General features: G+C 35.9%; 1 protein-coding gene across 1 annotated transcript; it reads left to right on the forward strand.

Moving 5' to 3' along the window:
* Window positions 1–4,989: 4,989 nt before the first annotated feature.
* Window positions 4,990–5,649, forward strand: LOC113352666 (F-box/kelch-repeat protein At1g57790-like). The gene has a single exon (XM_026596463.1). The coding sequence runs from the start codon at window positions 4,990–4,992 to the stop codon at window positions 5,647–5,649; it is 660 nt and encodes a 219-aa protein (XP_026452248.1).
* Window positions 5,650–19,839: the final 14,190 nt, after the last annotated feature.

Genomic DNA, 19,839 nt, shown 5'->3' on the forward strand with positions numbered 1-19,839 from the left:
AAAAGGTATGTGGAGACTTGAACTTATCTTTCACCCAAAAGTCTATCTCCTATTTTGAGATAAAAGTCGTTTTGCTATATAGAATTTGATTATACACATTTGCTATTTCGAGCCGAGTTTATCTCGCCTATCTATTTCTCAAAATACATGATGGTAAGCTTTTGCTTCGGCGAAGTTCATCTTTAACTAGTGACGAAAGTCATGTTATGTTTTAGTCACTTTGAAAATTGCTTTGACGAAAAATTGTTTGTGAATAACGACTATATAATAACGTCCTCTAAGAATGTTTCAATGATTGAAATGAGAGTTTAGATTATATAACCATTGTTGGATATAAGCATTGTGTGGCAACACATATATGTATAAGTCCTTATTCCTTGAACCAAAGTATGCGTACTTTGTTGATTAGGAAAACTGGAACAAGAGCTGTGAAATCAGTCCGCGAACTCAGTCCGTTAACCCAGTCCGCGAACTGGCGTAGGTTCTCATCCCGAGAATATCTGATGAAGTTTGTGAACTCCTTCCGGGAACTTAAGTCCGCGAACTAAGTCCGCGTACTTGAGTTGGTTACATCTAAAAACGATTATTTGTGAACTTATATTTACTAAGGAATGCAATTTGCAAACCATGGCTATAAAGTTCATGAATCGATTCGACTTAATCAAATCATTTTTGCTTTAATTGTGTCTTGTATACTTCTATAATATTTATAAAATTGAACAACTCTCTAACTAGTTCATTTGAGTCATTTGAACTAGTTATGTTGAAGAATAATATGGTTGATATGAAAGTGCTCATATGGCTAACCATTTGGTTAACTGTTGTTGAACCAACAAATGTACATGTTTGGGTACGGTTACACAAACCTAACATCGTGCATTTCATTTGTGTGTAATAAGCTAAGTTTTCTATCCAACGGTTGAAAGATATTAGCTTGAATCTAATCAGGTTTTCATCTAACGGTGAATATTGATTACTTTGTTACTAAGCTAACATTGATTGCAAACCCTGATTTGAAAGACTATATAAGGGAGAACTCTAGCAACTGGGAAACCTAATCCCCACACCTCAAGTTTGATACTAGGTGTATAAGCTAGAGTCAATTCTCCTTTAACCTTAGGTTTCTTACCGAGACCCTGTAGGGTTAACAACTTGAAGACTTCATTGGGATTGTGAAGCCAGACCGATACTACTTTCTTGTAGTTGTGTGATCTGATCTTGCTGATTCTATCGTGTTGAGTACAATCGTAACGATTGGATTGAGATTAATATCTCTGATAGGCAAGATATAAAAGTAGTCACAAACATCTTCGTCTCATCGTTTGTGATTCCACAATATCTTCTTTCGCCGTGTCGATTAAGATTATTGTGAGGTGATTGATAATACTAAGCTATTGTTCGGGAATATAAGTCCGGATTATCAATTGGTTCCTGTTCACCTTGATTTATCAAAAGACGGAACAAAACTTGTAGGTATTTCTGTGGGAGACAGATTTATCTATTATCGTAGAATTTTCTGTGAGATACATATTCGTTTATTAAAGTCTTCGACTTTGGATCGTAGCAACTCTTAGTTGCGGGTGAGATCAGCTAAGGGAATCAAGTGCGTAGTATCCTCCTTGGATCAGAGACATAAGGAGCGCAACTGTACCTTGGATCAGTGTGAGATTGATTGAGGTTCAACTACAGTCCAGACTGAAATTAGTTTGTAGTAGGCTAGTGTCTGTAGCGGCTTAATACAGTGTGTTCAATCTGGACTAGGTCCCGAGGTTTTTCCTCATTTGTGGTTTCCTCGTTAACAAGATTCTGGTGTCTGTGTTATTTCTTTTCTGCATTATATTTTGTTATATAATTGAAATATCACAAGTTGTGCGTTAAGATCAATCAATTAGAATATCCGACCTTTGGTTGTTTATTTACATTGATTGACACTTGAACATTGGTCTTTGGTACCATTCAAGTTATTTCAGATAATAATCAGGCTCACGGATTTCTATCTGTTCGATTTGCTGATTACATTGTGAAATACAGATATTAGAACTCTTTGATATACTTTATTAAGATTGAGTCTAGTTGATTTTCTTGAAAGTATATTGGAATTTGTCCATACAGATTGCTAACCGAAATATTGGGTGAGGTTGTTGTACCCCCGCTTTTTCAATTGGCATGACAATAGGGAGACTGTTGCGCAGATTGTTGTACTGGAACCACTATATAATATGAAAATTGTGTCCCAAGAGGTACTTGTGAGTCTTGCATGACTTCCTTGAAATGTAGGGTTGTTGAATGGTGAGTAAAGATTGACCAAAGCTTAGGGGCTCCCCCATTATATGATATGTTATAGGGACATACATCTAATTTCAATGTCTCTTAACTCCATTCTATTCAAAAAAAAAAAATTTCTATTTAATCGGTAAAGAGATATGAAAATTGTGGCCCAAGAGGTACTTGTGAGTTTAGCGTTACTTCCTTGAAATGTGGAGTTGTTGAATGGTGAGAAAAGATGGACCGAAGCTCAGGGACTCCCCCATTATGCGCCTTCGTTATAGGGACATACATCTAATTTCAATATCTCTTAACTCCATTCGATTCAATTTTTTTTTATCAGTAAAGAATTTGGTGCTGGCGAGTTTCGAACTCAGATCCCTGGTATCATCACCCAGAAACTTTACCACTGTACTACAATGACATTCGATTCAATTGTTCTTCACTTGCCGATGTGCTTGTATAAGAATTAGGACGGTCGAGACCTTGTGAACAATGGGAAACAACTGATACTCTCAGCAAGATTAAAAGTAAGATCCGTAATCCCCGGTGGCCGGTGTGTATGCCCTAAAACATCTGGTTTTCCATATGTTCAGTCCAGATTCCTTATTTTCCCTTGGTTTCCCCTCCAATGAAGGGTCGTGGTTTCTTCACCCCCTTATTGCAGGGCCGGCTTGTGAAATTACAGGGCCGGCTTGTGAAAGAAAAATTCTTAATTAAGAATTTGGTTATTGTCCGAATTTTTCGGTCACACAGGTTTTTTTCTTTTTATTTTTTTTTCTTTTCTTTTAATCATGATTTCCTATTAAGTTGGTTTCCTAGTTTAGTCGATTTTCTTTAAGGAATTGTTGTAAGAACTTGGTTATTGTTCGAATTGCTCCCATAAATAATTTCTTGTTTATGGAATTTTTCCGTCACAGATTTTTTTTTCTACTTTTTTTCTTTTCTTTTAATCAGGATTTCCTATTAAGTATTAATAATTGGTTTCCTAGTTTAGCCGATTTTCTTTAAGGAATTATTGAAGCTTGTATAAAAAGGGATAGTATCATAGACAAAAACATCCAACATTATTACCAGTTCTCAGCTACAACTTTAGACCAATTTTCTAGTTCTCTTTCTAGGATTCATGGAGGAAAACCAGTTTGCGGTATCAACAGAAGTAATAGAAGAAATAGATAAGAGAAGTGAACGTCGTCGTCCACCGACCCCAAGAGTAGCACCATGGCTTGTTTTTCCTTATGGAAAAGATGGCTGCAAATTTCAAGCATTCTACAATCCATGTGAACCCAATAACAGAACTTGTAGAAAGTTCATACCGGAGTTGAGTCGAAAAGCATACTGGCAAAAACCGTCTCATCAAGGATGGTTGCTTATCCTGCGTAAAGACAAAGATGATCACTCAGTTCCAGACTTGAATATTGGAGATTTGTTTCTTTGGAATCCTTTATCATTGGAGATAATTCGGTTACCAACTTTTCTCAATTTGATTCCCGAAAAATACGCTATCATGGATTGTGTTTTATCTTCTCCACCAAGTACTACGAGTAATAACACTGGCGGTGGCAATTCCATGGTGTTTCTTATCTTTGGGGCCAAGGGGTTAAAGGATGGCCATGGTCATCTACTTATATATTGTCGTCCCGGAGATACAGAATGGAGCAAAAAGGACTTGACAGGAATGTTTGAAGATTCAAGGTTCATGAAAGAACTACTTTGGTTTAAAGGCAAGTTGTATGTGCTATCTTGGCTCTCTGAGTTATTGGAAATTGAAAACCAAACTGTACAGAAGGAGAAAAAGGATAGCGATGATATGACACTATCGGTTCGATCATTCAAAGTATGCGAGGGCACCCATTATCCTCTAACTCTTAGGGGAGGAGGAGGAATGTTTGGCAGATCTAACGTATGTTTCGTACAATCTAATGACGAAATCTTTAGAATTGAGTTTCATTGTAATTTAGAAAGATTTGATAAGGTTAATGATTTGAGTATCTTGAGGTTGGATTTCTCTAAAATGGCTTGGGTGGAGGTGAAGTGTTTGGGTGATCATGTACTCTTTCTAGGGGAGCAAACAGCTGCGTCATGCTCAGCGGCAGCAATGAGTCTTCCTAGGGGTTGCTTGTTTTATACTGATGGACATGCAGATCTATCGTTGTATAAGTTTGAAGTAGAAGATAACAGTACTACTGTTATTTTGCCATGTTTGAAGCTTCCAACACCGTGGGTTTCACCGAATTGGATGATGATGCCTATGACAAGTATTGCTGATAATGAAGAAAAAGAAAATAAATCTCAGGGTATTTACAGTGAGAAAGTTGACACCATAGACGATATAACAAAAACCGAAAACATATCTCCATGGTTGCTTATCTCTAGAGATAATGACACCATATACAATTACATAGACCCGATGACCAGCAATGAGCAGTACCACATGAAGCTCCCCGAGTTGTTAGTAGGCGCTATAATCCGTTTTTCAAAAAATGGCTGGCTATTGATGTCGAAGGGCGAGAGAACCTTATTCTTCTACAATCCCTTCACAAGAGAAATCATCCAACTTCCTGATGTGCCTCATGAGTATAACACCCGTTATATCTTTTGTGGAATTTCATTCTCCTCCTTACCTACGTCTTCCGACTGTGTGAAGACTGTGTAGTTTTCGGTATTGCTGAATGGTACAGTCCCAACGATGAAAAAAAGAAGCTACTCATAGATAAACAAGTTATGCTACTCATAATTGAGAAGGTTAATGATGTGTGGAAGCCATACAAATTTCATGCCGATAATTCACGTAAATTTTTGGCATGCTATAACAACCCAGTCTTCTACAAAGGAAATTTTTATGCCTTAGACTACAATGGAACACTGGGAGTGTTCAACTTAGAGGATTCTAGAGATGAAAGAAACTTTGACAAATCTAATTGGGAAGTGCTTCCAGAGACATTAACTCAGTTTGATGGTGTTAATCCAAGTTACTTGGTGGAATGCGAAGGAGAGCTGTTACTTGTGAATTTTGAACGCCCTTTCGGAAAGTTGGTTGAAGTTTTCAAGTTGGATCCTTGCAAGATGAAATGGGTTAAAGTGAAAAGTCTTGGAAACTATTCTTTGTTCATCAGCCACACTTCAAGCTTTTCAGTAATAGCTCCGGATAGTAGCATGGCAAATAAGATTTACTTCTCCAGATTACATGGCGAAAGCGAAAGAATTTTATACTATTCTCTGGATACAGGTAAGTATCACTATATTGGAAGTGAACAATCTTCTGAAGATTTCTATAACACAAAGTCGATGGTAAACTGCACATGGATTGAGCCTAATTGGTCACCGAATCCTGCTAAGAATACCCGCAGCTTAGCACTTAAATTCACGGCTACTTACATATAGCCGTTCATTAAAATCCGTGGTTTAGTACTTATATTGTCTATAGATTGATCTTTCTTCCGTTTTTTCAAGTTAATTTTGTTATTCATCTTTGTTTTATAGTTTGAATGAACATTTAATCTTTTTCCAGCATATTTTTCTTGGTAGTTTTGAATGTCAGCTGTTTGCACACATTTGTATGTGTATATGTTAAGTTTTTCTTTTTGTTTTTTTGTCTTTGTTGCTTTCCTCCCAGGGTGAGCTTTTTCGCCGGACAATATTTTCGAACGATTTCTTTTTAGGTACCATGATTTTTTTTGAGGGGACCATGATTTTATTAGGCCATCTTCCCTATAGTTATAAGGGGTGTTCTAAAGCATTGAAATGACTAACCTACTCTTAACCTAATTTAATTTAAAACCAATCCAATAACCACATATATATATACACTAGGTATCACCCTGGCCTAGCCGGGGCTCAACCTTTTTCGTTTTCGTTTTGTTGTTTGATCGGCTGGTCCGTATTCTACCAGTCATTCGCAAAACTAATTAGATTATAACGGTCAAACATCGAGCTTATAAGTTAGTTCGGACTTGCGTCCCTAGTATTTGTGGTTGTGTCAAATTAGCCGTGGCTCCTTGAGGATACCATAGTATTTTGTTGATCGGGTCAAATTAGCCAGGGTCGTGGTCCCTTGAGAATACTATAGTATTTTGTTGGTCAGGTCAAATTAGCAGGGGCTTACAGCCCCGACCGTGGCCCTTAAACATTCCCCAATGTTTTGTTGGTCGGGGTTGTGACACTTAAATCTCGCACATAAATCTTTACCATGTTTTTTATTTTATTTGTTTTTTAAAAATAGCTTTTAGATTAGTTGAGGCTAACTTAAATTTTCTTGAGAAAGTTATGGTACAAATCATTATGCTTATTGGATGATTGAACGTTCGATGGACCAGAGTATATCTGGTGTATATGAATAATCTTCATGAAGGGTCATCCACCAAACATAAGCCAAACAGACCCTTAGCCATATGTTTTCGGTGAAGATGTATTAGTAAGGAGATATTTGGTTGCATTAAACATAAAACCTCTTACCCAATTCATTCCTCTACCTCTATTAGGTTTTCTTTCTTCTCCTTTCCTCTTTAGACCAATTTTTTTTTTGAATCATCAGCTTTGTTTTCTTTCATTTCACCTTACCCATCCTTTAAATCATCCATAATAATAACTTAGTATTAATAACTCAGTATTATTATGATATCGAGAGACGAAGTTAAGAATTAGAAGTCGTTAATGGAGGGGAAGAATTATAGATAGAAGACCATCTGTTGGTGAAACCGTCAAAGAATGATGCTCTTCTGTTCTATGAATACATCTACTTAGTGTTAGCCTATATTAACGGAAACTTAGTCAAATTAGGAAATCCGACGCTACAGTCAAATTAAGAAATCCAAGGATCCGACGCCGTTAAATAATCTTTAGAATCATATTTTTATTAGGAAGCAAAGGGATCGGACGGACGTCTATATAGGACATATAATCGATCAATCTCCATCGTGGGATGACGAAATCGATGGTCGGATTTGTAAGGATACACACACCACTTATTTTTATAATATAAATATATATATAACCACCACCTCCTCCCACCACCACCTCCCACCATCGCCGATTACCACCACCACCACCTTCGATTATCACCACCACCAACCACCGTTTACCACCACCGCCGCCGATTACCACCACCACCAACTCTGATTATCACCACCACCAACCACCGATTACCACCACCACCTCCGATTACCACCACCACCACTATATATAGCTTAATTTAAAACATTAACAAATATATTCTCACAAACCCATAACTTGTCATTCTTTTTTGGTTGAATAAATGAGAAGTAATCATTAAAATGAGTTGAAAATGGAATTTGCAGAGAGGTTTAATGGAGGGTTTTTTTTTCAGAGAAAAGTTCGGTTATCACGAATTAATTTTTTCTTAACCGAACTTAGAGTTCGGTTGATTCGCAAAACAATACATTTAACCGAACTCCTTGTATTAGAACAACACAAGTCCATAAGTTCGGTTCCTTCGCAAAATAAGGATATCACCAAACTTTAGTTTACGAAAATAATGAGAAGTCCACAAGTTCGGTTCGTTCACAAAAATGTTAAGTTTTCTTTGTAACCGAACTCTACCTTTAAAACTTCGTAACCGAACTCTACCTAATTCGCCAAGAAATAAATTTCGTAGTAACCGAACGTTTACCTAATTGCATATATGCATATATAAGCCCAGTTCGGTTGATTCGCAAAATATGTTGAAGTTTGCGAACCAACCGAACTTCTAACACTAGGTTACTTTTAACCTGCAGTTCGGTTGGGAACTTGGTTGCTTTGAAGTTTGCGGACTAACCGAACACACAAGATGTACCCAAATAAATTGTTAAGTTCAAAGTTCGGTTACCTACCATTTTATCCTAGGTAACCGAACATTACACTGTACGACCAAAACCTCCATTAACGAGCGAGTTCGGTAACCCGCGTGTTTGGAAAACGTAACCGAACTACACTTTCAGATGTGTTCGGTTACATGTTCTTGACATATGGTAACCGAACTGGCCCAAATCTACATAAAAAAATTCATTTTTTTGAAAGTTTGGAGCAATTCAACCAACATTATCTAAGTTTGAAGCATACCTGGGTACCCAAATACCCTTCCTCCGGTTGTGGTTGGTAAAATCCATCGTTTTTCATGTTTTCCTTCTTCATCTTCTCTAACTTTACTCTCTCAATAATTCTAGTACTTTAAAAAAAAAACCATCTGATTTTTTAATCTCACTAATTATCTTTAACTTAATCATCTCACTAATCATTACATTAACTATTATTAACACTAACTAATCATCACCCAAAATTAATCAGGAGGGTAATTTAGATATTAATATAAATATCTAGATAAGGGATGACCTAGATTTACTTCTAATGTCTTTACCTAAAATAAAATCATGGTCTCCCAAAAAGACCATGGTCCCCAAACAATCTTTCATATTTTCATAGTGTTCTGCCTCATAACCACTCTTGCCGTGTTCCAATTATAACTCAAGCAGTTTGACCTGAAGCACATATTGGGGTTCATTGTGGGGGTGAACATAGGCAGGTGAAAACGTAAAACAGTCTGGGCCTTAATTTGCCACTCTCTTAATGGGCCATTGTGACTGACACTGTGTGTGAAGTGTGACAAGAAGAAGATTGGGGAGCTACCGAGAATGAGATATTTCTAACTAAATGCTTTACGACCAACAACTAATGATTGTTGTATGGGTTATTAAATTCTATAGGGATTACCAGACTCTAAATCATGGAAAAGGTGAGGCAATTGCCCCCACTTATTAGCAAGAACAATGCCAAATGCCTCCCTTGTAGAGAGAGGATAAATAAAAATAAAAATAAAGGAACTAGCAGATGATAGTCTTCTGGGCCTTCTTTTGCCACTCCCTGAATGGGCCTCTGTGAGTGAAACTTTTCTTACCTAATGCTTTACAACCAGAAACTCATGATTGAAAGGGTAAGTTTTGCTTGGTACTTGTAACCTAATGTTGAATTTTGTTACCTCCTCTAGGCTGTAAGACTAGAACCCTGCCGGTGTTCCTTCACTAAAATTTTAAACTGTCTAATCGGTTGAGAAATAGCCTAGTTTGGCCAGGGGCGTTATATACATGTAGTGTAGTATAGTTTAAGTTCATCAATCTGTTTTTAGCCAACAGAAAAAGAGAAGGATCCTTAGTTACTTTGGTTTGTTGCTTTCTCATTGATCATGACATTCTCTTCTTCTAACTTCTAGGGATCGTCAACTACATTCTTTCCAAGGGACACTTATTGTTCTCTTCTTTAACAAAAGCAGTCTTGTCTTCACTCTATCTCTCACTGCAGCATCTTTATTTCTTTCTTTCTATAGCACCATCCAATGGCCATTATGACGCATTCCCTGTTCTTAAAGTGCCCACGCGATCAAAGCTAGCTAGCAAACAAGCAAGACTGAAGTTGATTTAAGATCATCTTTGGAGAGATTTAGGAATCTTAGATCGGGTAGCAGATTTGCTTTTCGGAAAGATATTCGGCTATATGGCATGCTTCGAAGACGTCCTTTTATCTAACTTCATGTTACAAGGCCCAGTGTTAATTTCTACTTATTTATATTATTATTAGCTAGCTCATTCAGCAGTGTCAAGATTACTCAAAAAGTGAACAATATCGACTACTACTTTGGAGTCTGAAATTTTGTTAACACTGAATTTAATCCTTGGATTAAGTTGCCTTGTGCCCAAAAAAAAAACTCATCGCAGGGCTGTTTTATACTGTGCAACCACCAGTGTAAGAAGAGTGTAGAAAGAAGAGTGAATATACTAAAAAAAAACAGCGATATTTTCACTCGAAAAAGATACGTGTACATAGATAGATTTTGTGGAAGTGCTGACAGCTGACTGACTGATGATAACGATGCTTATGATGATGATGTTTGTCTGAATATAGTGTGAGACATAATCTGAAACTGGAGAATTATTGAATCTGAAAACAATTTCTTTCTCCTTGATAAACAGTTTCACGTGTGAGCCAGACTTTTCAGATTCACGAGTGGTTCGTGTGAATGGAACTGTGTCTGACTGACAGCCGAATCTTCTGTTCTTTCCTTGTCCTTGCATAATGATATATAGGAGTACAAAATTAAATAAATACCTGCCGACCCGTACGTATGTACATATGTCTATTTATACAACTGGATCCAGTCAGAACGTATTTGGTATAACCATATTTGATACCATATGTTGATACTTCCATTTAATTTGAAACCATATTTTGATGCTTTCATTTAAACTTCCCATCCTGCTGGAATAAGAAACCTTGCGCCCATATTGATTATTAAACAAGACACAAAATGATTATTGCTTGGATGCACCGTCTACATGAATATCCTAATCATCCTTGTTTGGAAAATCGGCCTGAATGAACACTGTATAGAGAAACAAAAGGTTGGAAAATGTTAACGTTGCCATCAATAAACAAATAGCAATAAAGGGTGGCAGTAGAGGTTCGGTAGGAAAATATATCCGGCAAATGATTTCTAAATTGTGAATAGTGGTGAAGAAGTTAATGAAGATAACAAGTTTACTGTGATGGATAGATGTACGATCCAAATGGCTAATGCACGACTTAAGAGTTAAGATCAATTAACATGAGTGTTGCTGGCACTGGCACCCACTCATTCTTGTGCAATCAAAAACAAATGGATAGAGTGCAGATATCTCAGGTTCAATCACTCAGTGATCAACAAATGGAGATGCCCCAACGGCCCCATATACGTACCAAAGATATTGGGCATTTTGAGAAAATCTGACACTATTATTTGTTCACGCCTCACGGATGGCCTGAGATTATTCACGACCTCAGGTTTATCACCGTTCAAGATGTAATTCATGATCTTAATTATTTCTTTTGTTTCTTTTTTTGGGTATGCTAAGTCATTTCTTTTGTTTCTGTCTAATAAATGATGATGATGATGTGAAAGTCGACGAAATTACATACTTTTTTTTGTACTTATGAAGTGAGACAATGATGAATGAAATCCCCTTTTGCTATCTGGGGTGCTCCATACTAGACAACCCCTATCCAAACTTTCCAACGAACTTCGTTGGCATGTTCAAAATAAACGATGCGAGGTTTTCATAGATGATGAAATTTTAATCGTGGATACAACTAACATATGGATATAATCTCAACTTTGAGTTTTGCATCGTACGTACTTGCTCACGACCATTCAAGGTTCAGGGTTCAAGGGGAGGCGGTAGGAATTCACATGACCTAAGAATATACGTAGCTATCTGAAACACAAGTCAGTTGTCCAGGTCTAATGACCCTAATGCTAGCAGCAAACTACCCATACAGTAGTTAAGTGACACCATGTAAAGAATCTTCTAATCTTAGCTAAATCCTTCTGTACAAGTCATAAAGAGAGTATAAATGAAGGTCTTAATAAGGTGGTGGGAGATGTTTTCACGTGGTAGAGATAATGAATTAGGGCACAAAACAATTTAGATCAGATCATCACTAGTAGTACGTACAATCAAAATATACTGATCTTAATTTGGAAACCATTATAAAAAAAAAAAAAAAAAAAAAAAAAAAAAAAAAAAAAAAAAAGGTTTGGCTTTGGCCCTATATCAACTTTTATTTGTCTGTTTGTCCCATACCCACGTGTACGTGTGGTTCCGCTACTTTCCTTTCAAAAGTTGTTTTCGTTCTTCTTCTTCATTTTTATGGCTAGGCTTGTAGGTCGTTATTGCACGAGACAGTACTTAAAATTATTGAAAATTAGAGGTTGGGGGTCTAAGAAAACAAATGAATGATCACAGCTAGAGTTTGGTTTACACTGCTAGGTTGGTTCCCAACATTAAAATATATGCTGGATTTCTATCTCATTGATCACTAGAAACTTTTGTACTGGTTTTTGAAAAAAAAAATGCGAGGATATCAATTCTCACGGGGTTAACAATCTTCTTTACTAGTTACCCTCCCATCTAGTCATAGAGATTAGTATAAGCTTATAGTTTCTTATCTTGTAGTTTTTTCTCTTATTCACAGAGAATATTCAGTGCTTTTAACTTTCACTACAAATGATGTACATTGGGGCAACAACCATTTAATGCATATTTTATGTACCCATTCTAATTTTGGTCCATAAGTATAAAGAAAAGAATTTAGACGGTGAACTTGAAGGAGCAATAGATACATGATGGTTGCACGGGTACCAAATTTCGTGGTAGTTCTCCCAAATTTACATAAAACAAACCAATCCTCATCGCTGGATCTACAAGATCGATAACCCCATGGAATTTGGCACAATCATAAATGTATATATAGGTTGGGGGATATTCAAATATAGGTCATAATGAGCAGCTGCTCGATTAATGGGGGTTAACTTTTCTTGTGAACAAAGCTAGAGAGGCCAAGACTGCAACCAGAGGTATGTTCTTTGTTGATGCATTTCTTGTGTCTTGTAACCGCTAACGGTCCCATATTAACAGAAAAACACTCAAGAAAAGGGTGTAATGTCTTACTCCGGCCCACTTCTAAACTAACATTTGGTTGGATTAGTAAAAGTTTATAGGAACCAGATTAGCTCATTCTAAAGCATGAGACTGCCCTATAGGCCTATACCGCTAAATTAATGAAATACTACTAGGACTTGGCATATATAAAGCAACTTAAAGTTGGTACTAACTAAAAAAATAATTAAAATTTGATCTATGAAATTAAAGCTTTATTTATATTAGAAGTGAAGGTAAGGAGAAGGAGAAGGAAAGAGGAAATTCATTACATCAACCAAGTAGTATTAGTAGTACTAGCTGCTTAATTAGAGTCTATAAGACAGAGAGATGCACAACCACAACATGCCAATGCAACCACTCCGCACACGCGCATTGCTTTTCCTTTGTTTTTGTTCTTGTTAATTAGTTTTCTTTTTTCTTCTACCTAGCTAACTTTCTTTTGATGTACTATGTTGTTGCACTGAGCACATGCGCACACGAACATTCCGTTTTGTCCAATTCACTCTCTTTTTTATCTTCTATTTGTTGGAAAATGATTAATAAAAAAATAATTTTTTAAAGTTTTAATAAAAAATTATAATTTATTGTTTTCTTTTGTAAATGAAACTTTTTAGTCTCACATTATGGAATTTTCAATTTTTAATAGTTTTAAGAAACTATATAGATTTTTTAGTCCCACATCGGGGAGTTTTTCTTTTTAAGTTGTATTTGTCAATTATATAAACAAATTCACTATTTTTGTAAAATCTATGGGAAAGGGGTTGCTCTATATTTAGAGGGACCCCCAAGGGAAAAAAATATTTTATATCCTTGTCTCAAGCGTTCGAGATTTTCCTTTATGGTTTTTCGGAGTTGCCAAGCTCAAGTTGAGCATCTACTACATATGCTAGTAGTAGGTGTATTAGGGTGTTTTATCCTGGAGATTCCGTCCTGTGAGGGCTATAGCATCACTCTTGAGTGTAGCAGGGCGCTAATGTCTTAAAACGTGTTGAACACGTGACTCACTCTGTTTTTCCAAAGTTTTACCTTGTTGCTGTTGCGGAGATATAGGGAGCTCATTCGTTTCATCAAATCGATCACTTCCATTATAAAGGAGCTAAGTATCAATAGCTTTTGCTTATTTGATTTTTCCTTGTTTTTGATTATTGCACCCAACAATCTTAAGACATTAGTATTTGTAATAATAAAAAAATGGTTGGTTGGTTTGTGAATCATGGATGTTAATTGTGGAGTGAAAAACAAAAACGAATTTTTGGTCATCTGTAGAGTTTCGAGTTTATCTCTTAACCTAGAAGGAATTTCGATGAACCCTTTTAACACAAAGTAGTAGACATCCTGATAATTACCCAAGTAAAATTTCAGAAATTTTGGAGTTGTAAAAGTATTTTTTTGATATTTTACAAAACTGAGAAACGTTCCTGAAAAATTCTGACGGGCAGAATTTTGTTGTTAACTAAAGTAGTTTTTATGGGGTAACCATGAGTTTTTTGATATGGTGGTTTAAACGAAGTTTATAAATCTAGATATTATCTTCAAAACTCATATTTTATCTGAACTAAGGTTTGTGAGATATGGTGTATTAGGTGATTGGGAAATTACCGTGTCCGTGGTCAGAGTATAAACGAAGTTTGTGACATGAAATTGAAAAGGAACATGGATACCAGGCGCATGTGGATGAACACAAGTCTTCCAAAGCTGACAAAGGCGAGAACATCAAACACAACTCTAAGCATAGTCTTCATAATAAAGGTATGTTTCGTAAAACTGAATCCTGCATTACTTTAATTAAGGGTGATTGTTATGTTTGTAAAATTCCTGGTCATACGGCAGTAAAGTGTAGACAACATAAAACCTTAATAAGTAGAAATTTAATGCTAATTTAGTTGAAACAAAATGAACCATGATGTCGGAAGTTATTTTAATAACCAATGTCAGAGACTGGTGGGTGGACTCTGGAGCCACTAAGTATGTTTGTTGAAACAGAGACCTGTTCACCTCTTATCAGAGGATAAGGGATGTCGACAAACTCTATATGAGTAACTCATCTGCGACATAGGTTGCATAAAAGGGAAAGGTCGAGCATAAGCTCATATCTGTAATATTCTCACACTGAATGAAGTTTTCATGTTCCGAGCATATGAAAGAATCTTGTATCTTGTTCTCTTGAAGATGGTAAAAGATTGAAGATCTTAATTAAATGTGGAAAACTTGTTATAACTAAGGGTATTGATTTTTTAGGCAACAGTTATAGGACTTAGGGTCTATATAAGTTTAAAGGAAAATATGATGAAGTGAACATAGTTGATTCTTGTGCTTTCTTTTGTGTGTCTTTGAATGTTTTGCATGGTAGACTTGGAACCGTAAAATTATAAGTCAATGCGTAAATTGCCTAGCATAGGCTTCGTACCCAAATTTAGTTTGGATCTTGAACACAAAAGTGAAATGAATATGCTATAAAATCTTTTAGCACAAATGTTCATAGTAATTCTAATCCCTTAGAATTAATTCAGTTAGGCCTAGTTGACATGAGTTCAACCCAAAACCACTATGGTAAAAGATGGTTTATAACTTCCGTAGATGATTGTACGAGGTACTATCTTGTATACTTGTTTAGGGATAAGGATGATGCCTTAGAAGTGTTAAGATGTATAAACTTGAAGTTGAAAACCAATTAGAAGCCTTGAACATAATAATTGTATCCTTAAGGAGATAATAATTTCCATGTTGATTAGTTCAGGATTACCCGCGGTCTATTGAGAGGAGGCAGTCCTTTTAACTTGTATATCTTGAATATATGACCCTTAAGGATCGGATGAAACTCCATATGATTTATGGAAAGGTAGATGACCTTCTTATGAATATGTCAAAGTGTGGGGGTGTTTGACTAAGATTTTCATTCCTCTTCCTAAAAGAACTAGATAGAAACCAAAAATGTTGATTGTGTCTTCATATGCTGAGTATACTTCTACATATAGATTTTTGGTTGTGTGTTCTGATTTTTCATACTTTGGTGTGATTTTTCTGACTTTGTTGTGAATAATACTATTACATAATATAGGGATCCTGAGTTCTTTGAACATGTTTATTCTTAAACCTGCACCTCATTAGAGATGTGTTGTTGATCCTCTAGATTTATTTTTAAATAGCCAGAACTTTTCTTAAAGGAAGATGAAGTTAAGGTTGAGCCTAAGAGAAGTAAAACAATTAGACTTGAGACTTCTTATGAAGCCGACTTCATAACATGCCTAGCTTAGTCTAATCCCTGGACTTGTAAAGAAGCCTTGATATCTACTGAAACCCCATTATGGTAAGAAGCTTCATTTAGTGAAATGGACTCAGTCCGTCGGAACCTGACTTGGGAGGTTTATAGTTTACCTCCAGAGAGTAGGAACATGAGATGTAAATGAGTCTTTAAGAGGAAACATTAAGTATATGGAACTGTAGAAATATATTAGGCTAAGTTCGTAGCTAAAGGCTATAAACTAAAAGAAGGTGTATATTTCCTTGATTCTTATTCACATGTGACGAGATTTACTTCCGTTGAGATGCTAATTGTTATTGTTGTCATAAACAAATTAGAGATACATCATATGGATGTTAAGACAGCTTTTCTAAAATCGTGAATTAGATAAAGAAATTTACATAGACCAACCTGAGGACTTTGTAGTGAAAGGTTATGATGACAAAGTTTGTAAGTTCAACAAAATTTTGTATTGTTTATAAAATAAGCACGTAAACAGTGACATGGAAAATTTGATCATGTGATAATGTGTAGTGGATTTAAGTTAATGAATCTGACAAGTATATTTACAAGTAACTTGTTAAGGATGACTATGTGATTGTATGGATGTATTTTGATGATATGCTTATACTTGATACAAACATAGATGTGATTAATTCCACTAAAAACATGCGCTGAATGAGAACGTTGACTTGAAAGACTTAGGCCCTGTTGATGTAATCTTAGGGATGAGGATTAGAAAATAATCTAGCATATGTAGTCTTAGTCATTCTCATTATTTTGAATTTGTGCTTAAGAGATACAATCAGTGTGATTGTAAGCCTGCTTGTACTCCGTACGATTATTCTTGTAGACTCAAGAAAAAAGGGTAATGGAGTATCTTAACTTGAATACTCAAGAGTTATAGGATGTCTGATGAATTTAATGAACTGTAAGAGTCCAGACATTGCCTATATTGTGAGTAAGTTAAGTAGATATAATTGTAGTCCAGAGCAATAGCATTCAGATGCACTGAGTAGAGTATTATGGTACCTAAAATACTCTATTACCTTTTATTTGATTTATCAAAGGTATCTTGTGTCCTTGAGGGACTTTGTGATGTAAACTGGATAGTTGACTCAGAGGAGTCTAAGTCTACGAGTGGATATGTTTCACTCTAGCATCAGGGTTTGTTTTTGGAAGATTTACAACAACATATATTGCTCAATTCATTATGGAATCTGAGAGTATTGAGTTAGATAAAGCACGAGAGGGGGGAGTGCCTAAGATGTTTTTAGAAGACATTCCTCTCTGGCATAGGCCTGTGCCAGCTATATCTATACATTGTGTTAGCCAAGCTATAATAGCTAAAGCTGAAAATAACTAATCTCAATCGGCGTTATTTCCATTGATTGGATAAAGTCCAAGGAGAATATCGCGCAATCTTTGACGAAAGGTTTATCCCAAGAGATAGTTAGAAATGCATCGAGGGGAAGGGGCTTAAGCTCATAAATTAAACTTGCCATGAAGGATACTCAACCTTGCTGACTGGAGATCCCAAGATCAAGGTTTCGAATGAGACAACTAATTTGTGGTGGGTAAAGGTAAACACTATCAGAGAATTTTATTCTCTGTCCCTTCCCTATGGTGTAGACGTGATAGTGTGACTGCATGTGAAGGATGACTTTTAAGAAGTCTTAATGAGTTCTATAGTTTCAATTTAAGATTGAAGTGGGGTGTAGCAGTAACACTCTTTATGGAAACTCACCTATCTGAATGAGGAAGTGGGCCGCTTCCTATGAGAATATGAGCTTTGATTCTCTAGAGCATTCTGAGAAACAGGATATGTCCAGGGCCAAATTGGACAAAACGGCACGAGCTTGGCAGCAATCTTGGAGATATCACCCGTGGTTGTTATCGCGAATTACATCAAATGCTATCAGTTCAAGACATAGTTCACTGTCTCTAGCAAGTAATTCCGGTAATATCTCACTAAGCAAAGGTTCAAGACCTCATGGACACCTCTGCCTAAAATGGTATTTCCTGCGCTTTTTATGTGATTTTCGTTTTGATGGTTTTGGTATTACTGGAACTTAGGACCTAAAGGTCACTAAGGGTTCACTAGTTCATGCTTTTTCACTTTGGTGAAAGATACCTATAGTCTCACCATGTGAGAACTAAAGATGAAAGCTCTCAATACTATTATGATTTATGCAATCCATAGTATGACTCTGGGGTCAACACACTTTTGTGTGAGGGAGAGGACATAGAAATGACTAGTATGATTTCAACACTTGCACGATGATTCTGTTTGGATCGTGAGGTTGGGATGTTGACTTACCAAGATCTATATGTGTTTTCATGTTTTATTGAGTTTTCATTCATGTGGGGGATTGTTGGAAAACGATTAATAAAAAAATAATTTTTTAAAGTTTTAATAAAAAATTATAATTTATTGTTTTCTTTTGTGAATGAAACTTTTTAGTCCCACATTGTGGAGTTTCCAATTTTTAATAGTTTTAAGAAACTATATAAACTTTTTAGTCCCACATCGGGGAGTTTTTCTTCTTAAGTTGTATTTGTCAATTATATAAACAAATTCACTATTTTTGTAAAATCTATGGGAAAGGGGTTTCTCTATATTTAGAGGGACCCCCAAGGGAAAAATATATTTTATATTGTTGTCTCAAGCGTTCGAGATTTTCCTTTATGGTTTTTTCGGAGTTGCCAAGCTCAAGTTGAGCATCTACTAGATATGCTAGTAGTAGGTGTATTAGGGTGTTTTATCCTGGAGATATTCGTCCTGTGAGGGCTATAGCATCACTCTTGAGTGTAGTCGGACGCTAATGTCTTAAGGGCAACGTGTTGAACACGTGACTCACTCTGTTTTTCTAAAGTTTTGCCTTGTTGCTGTTGCGGAGATATAGGGAGCTCATTCGTTTCATCAAATCGATCACTTCCATTATAAAGGAGCTAAGCATCAATAACTTTTGCTTATTTGATTTTTTCTTGTTTTTTATTATTGCACACAACATTATTATTGCACCCAACACTATTCACAGGGTACCTTATTTGCATCTAACACTACTGGTGTCTGGTGAAAATAAAAAAACGCAAAACCATTAATTTGAAAAACAAATTTAAGAGTTATATGGAAGTGTGAAGAAGCTTTAGAAACCCATTTGCATGTGGGGGGAATCGGCCTGCCCAGTGCTGCACGATTTATTTTTTCTTCTCTATTTTAACTCCTTTTTTTCCTTTTTTGATTTGAAGAGATCCACGCAAGTTTAGCATCCAAAACTATGAAAGCAGAGAATATATTCTCATAAAAATAGAAAATATGGAAAATATTTTCAAATTAATGGATTACCAAAATTTGACAAGATTTCCGAAAATGGAGATATTTTCGGAACAAAATGACTTGTATACGTAGTTCAAGGAACTAAATAAACTTCTGTGATATTCAAAATGAATATATATACCAGTTTGAATCAAAATCAGTTTGACAACTGGATTACTGATATTGAGGAATCACTGGCTTTGACTAAGGAAATTCGATACATAATCGATTTCTGAAAATATGGAAAATATCCATTTTTGAAATTGACTGGAATCTTCTTGGCAAAAATGAACCAAGAAGCTATATCTATGTGTAGAGCATAGACTCGAAAATCGCGAATAACACAACATCAAAAGGAACTAGACCCACGAATCCTGTATGCCAAGTCGTGAATATTATCGATGTTTTACTGTTGATGACTTAAGAAAAGAATAAGTATTAACTAATAAAATATACCCATAGTCATAATGAAAAAACGAAACTCATGATGATGAGAGAATCGCTGATTCAGAAGAGTTATTCAATGATAACTCTGTTGTACGCAATAA

Source organism: Papaver somniferum, chromosome 2 (assembly GCF_003573695.1).
Source record: "Papaver somniferum cultivar HN1 chromosome 2, ASM357369v1, whole genome shotgun sequence".
NCBI lineage: Eukaryota > Viridiplantae > Streptophyta > Magnoliopsida > Ranunculales > Papaveraceae > Papaver > Papaver somniferum.

Coding starts and splice junctions, on each gene's coding strand:
- LOC113352666 (XM_026596463.1), top strand. CDS start 4,990: ATGCTACTCATAATTGAGAAGGTTAATGATGTGTGGAAGCCATACAAA.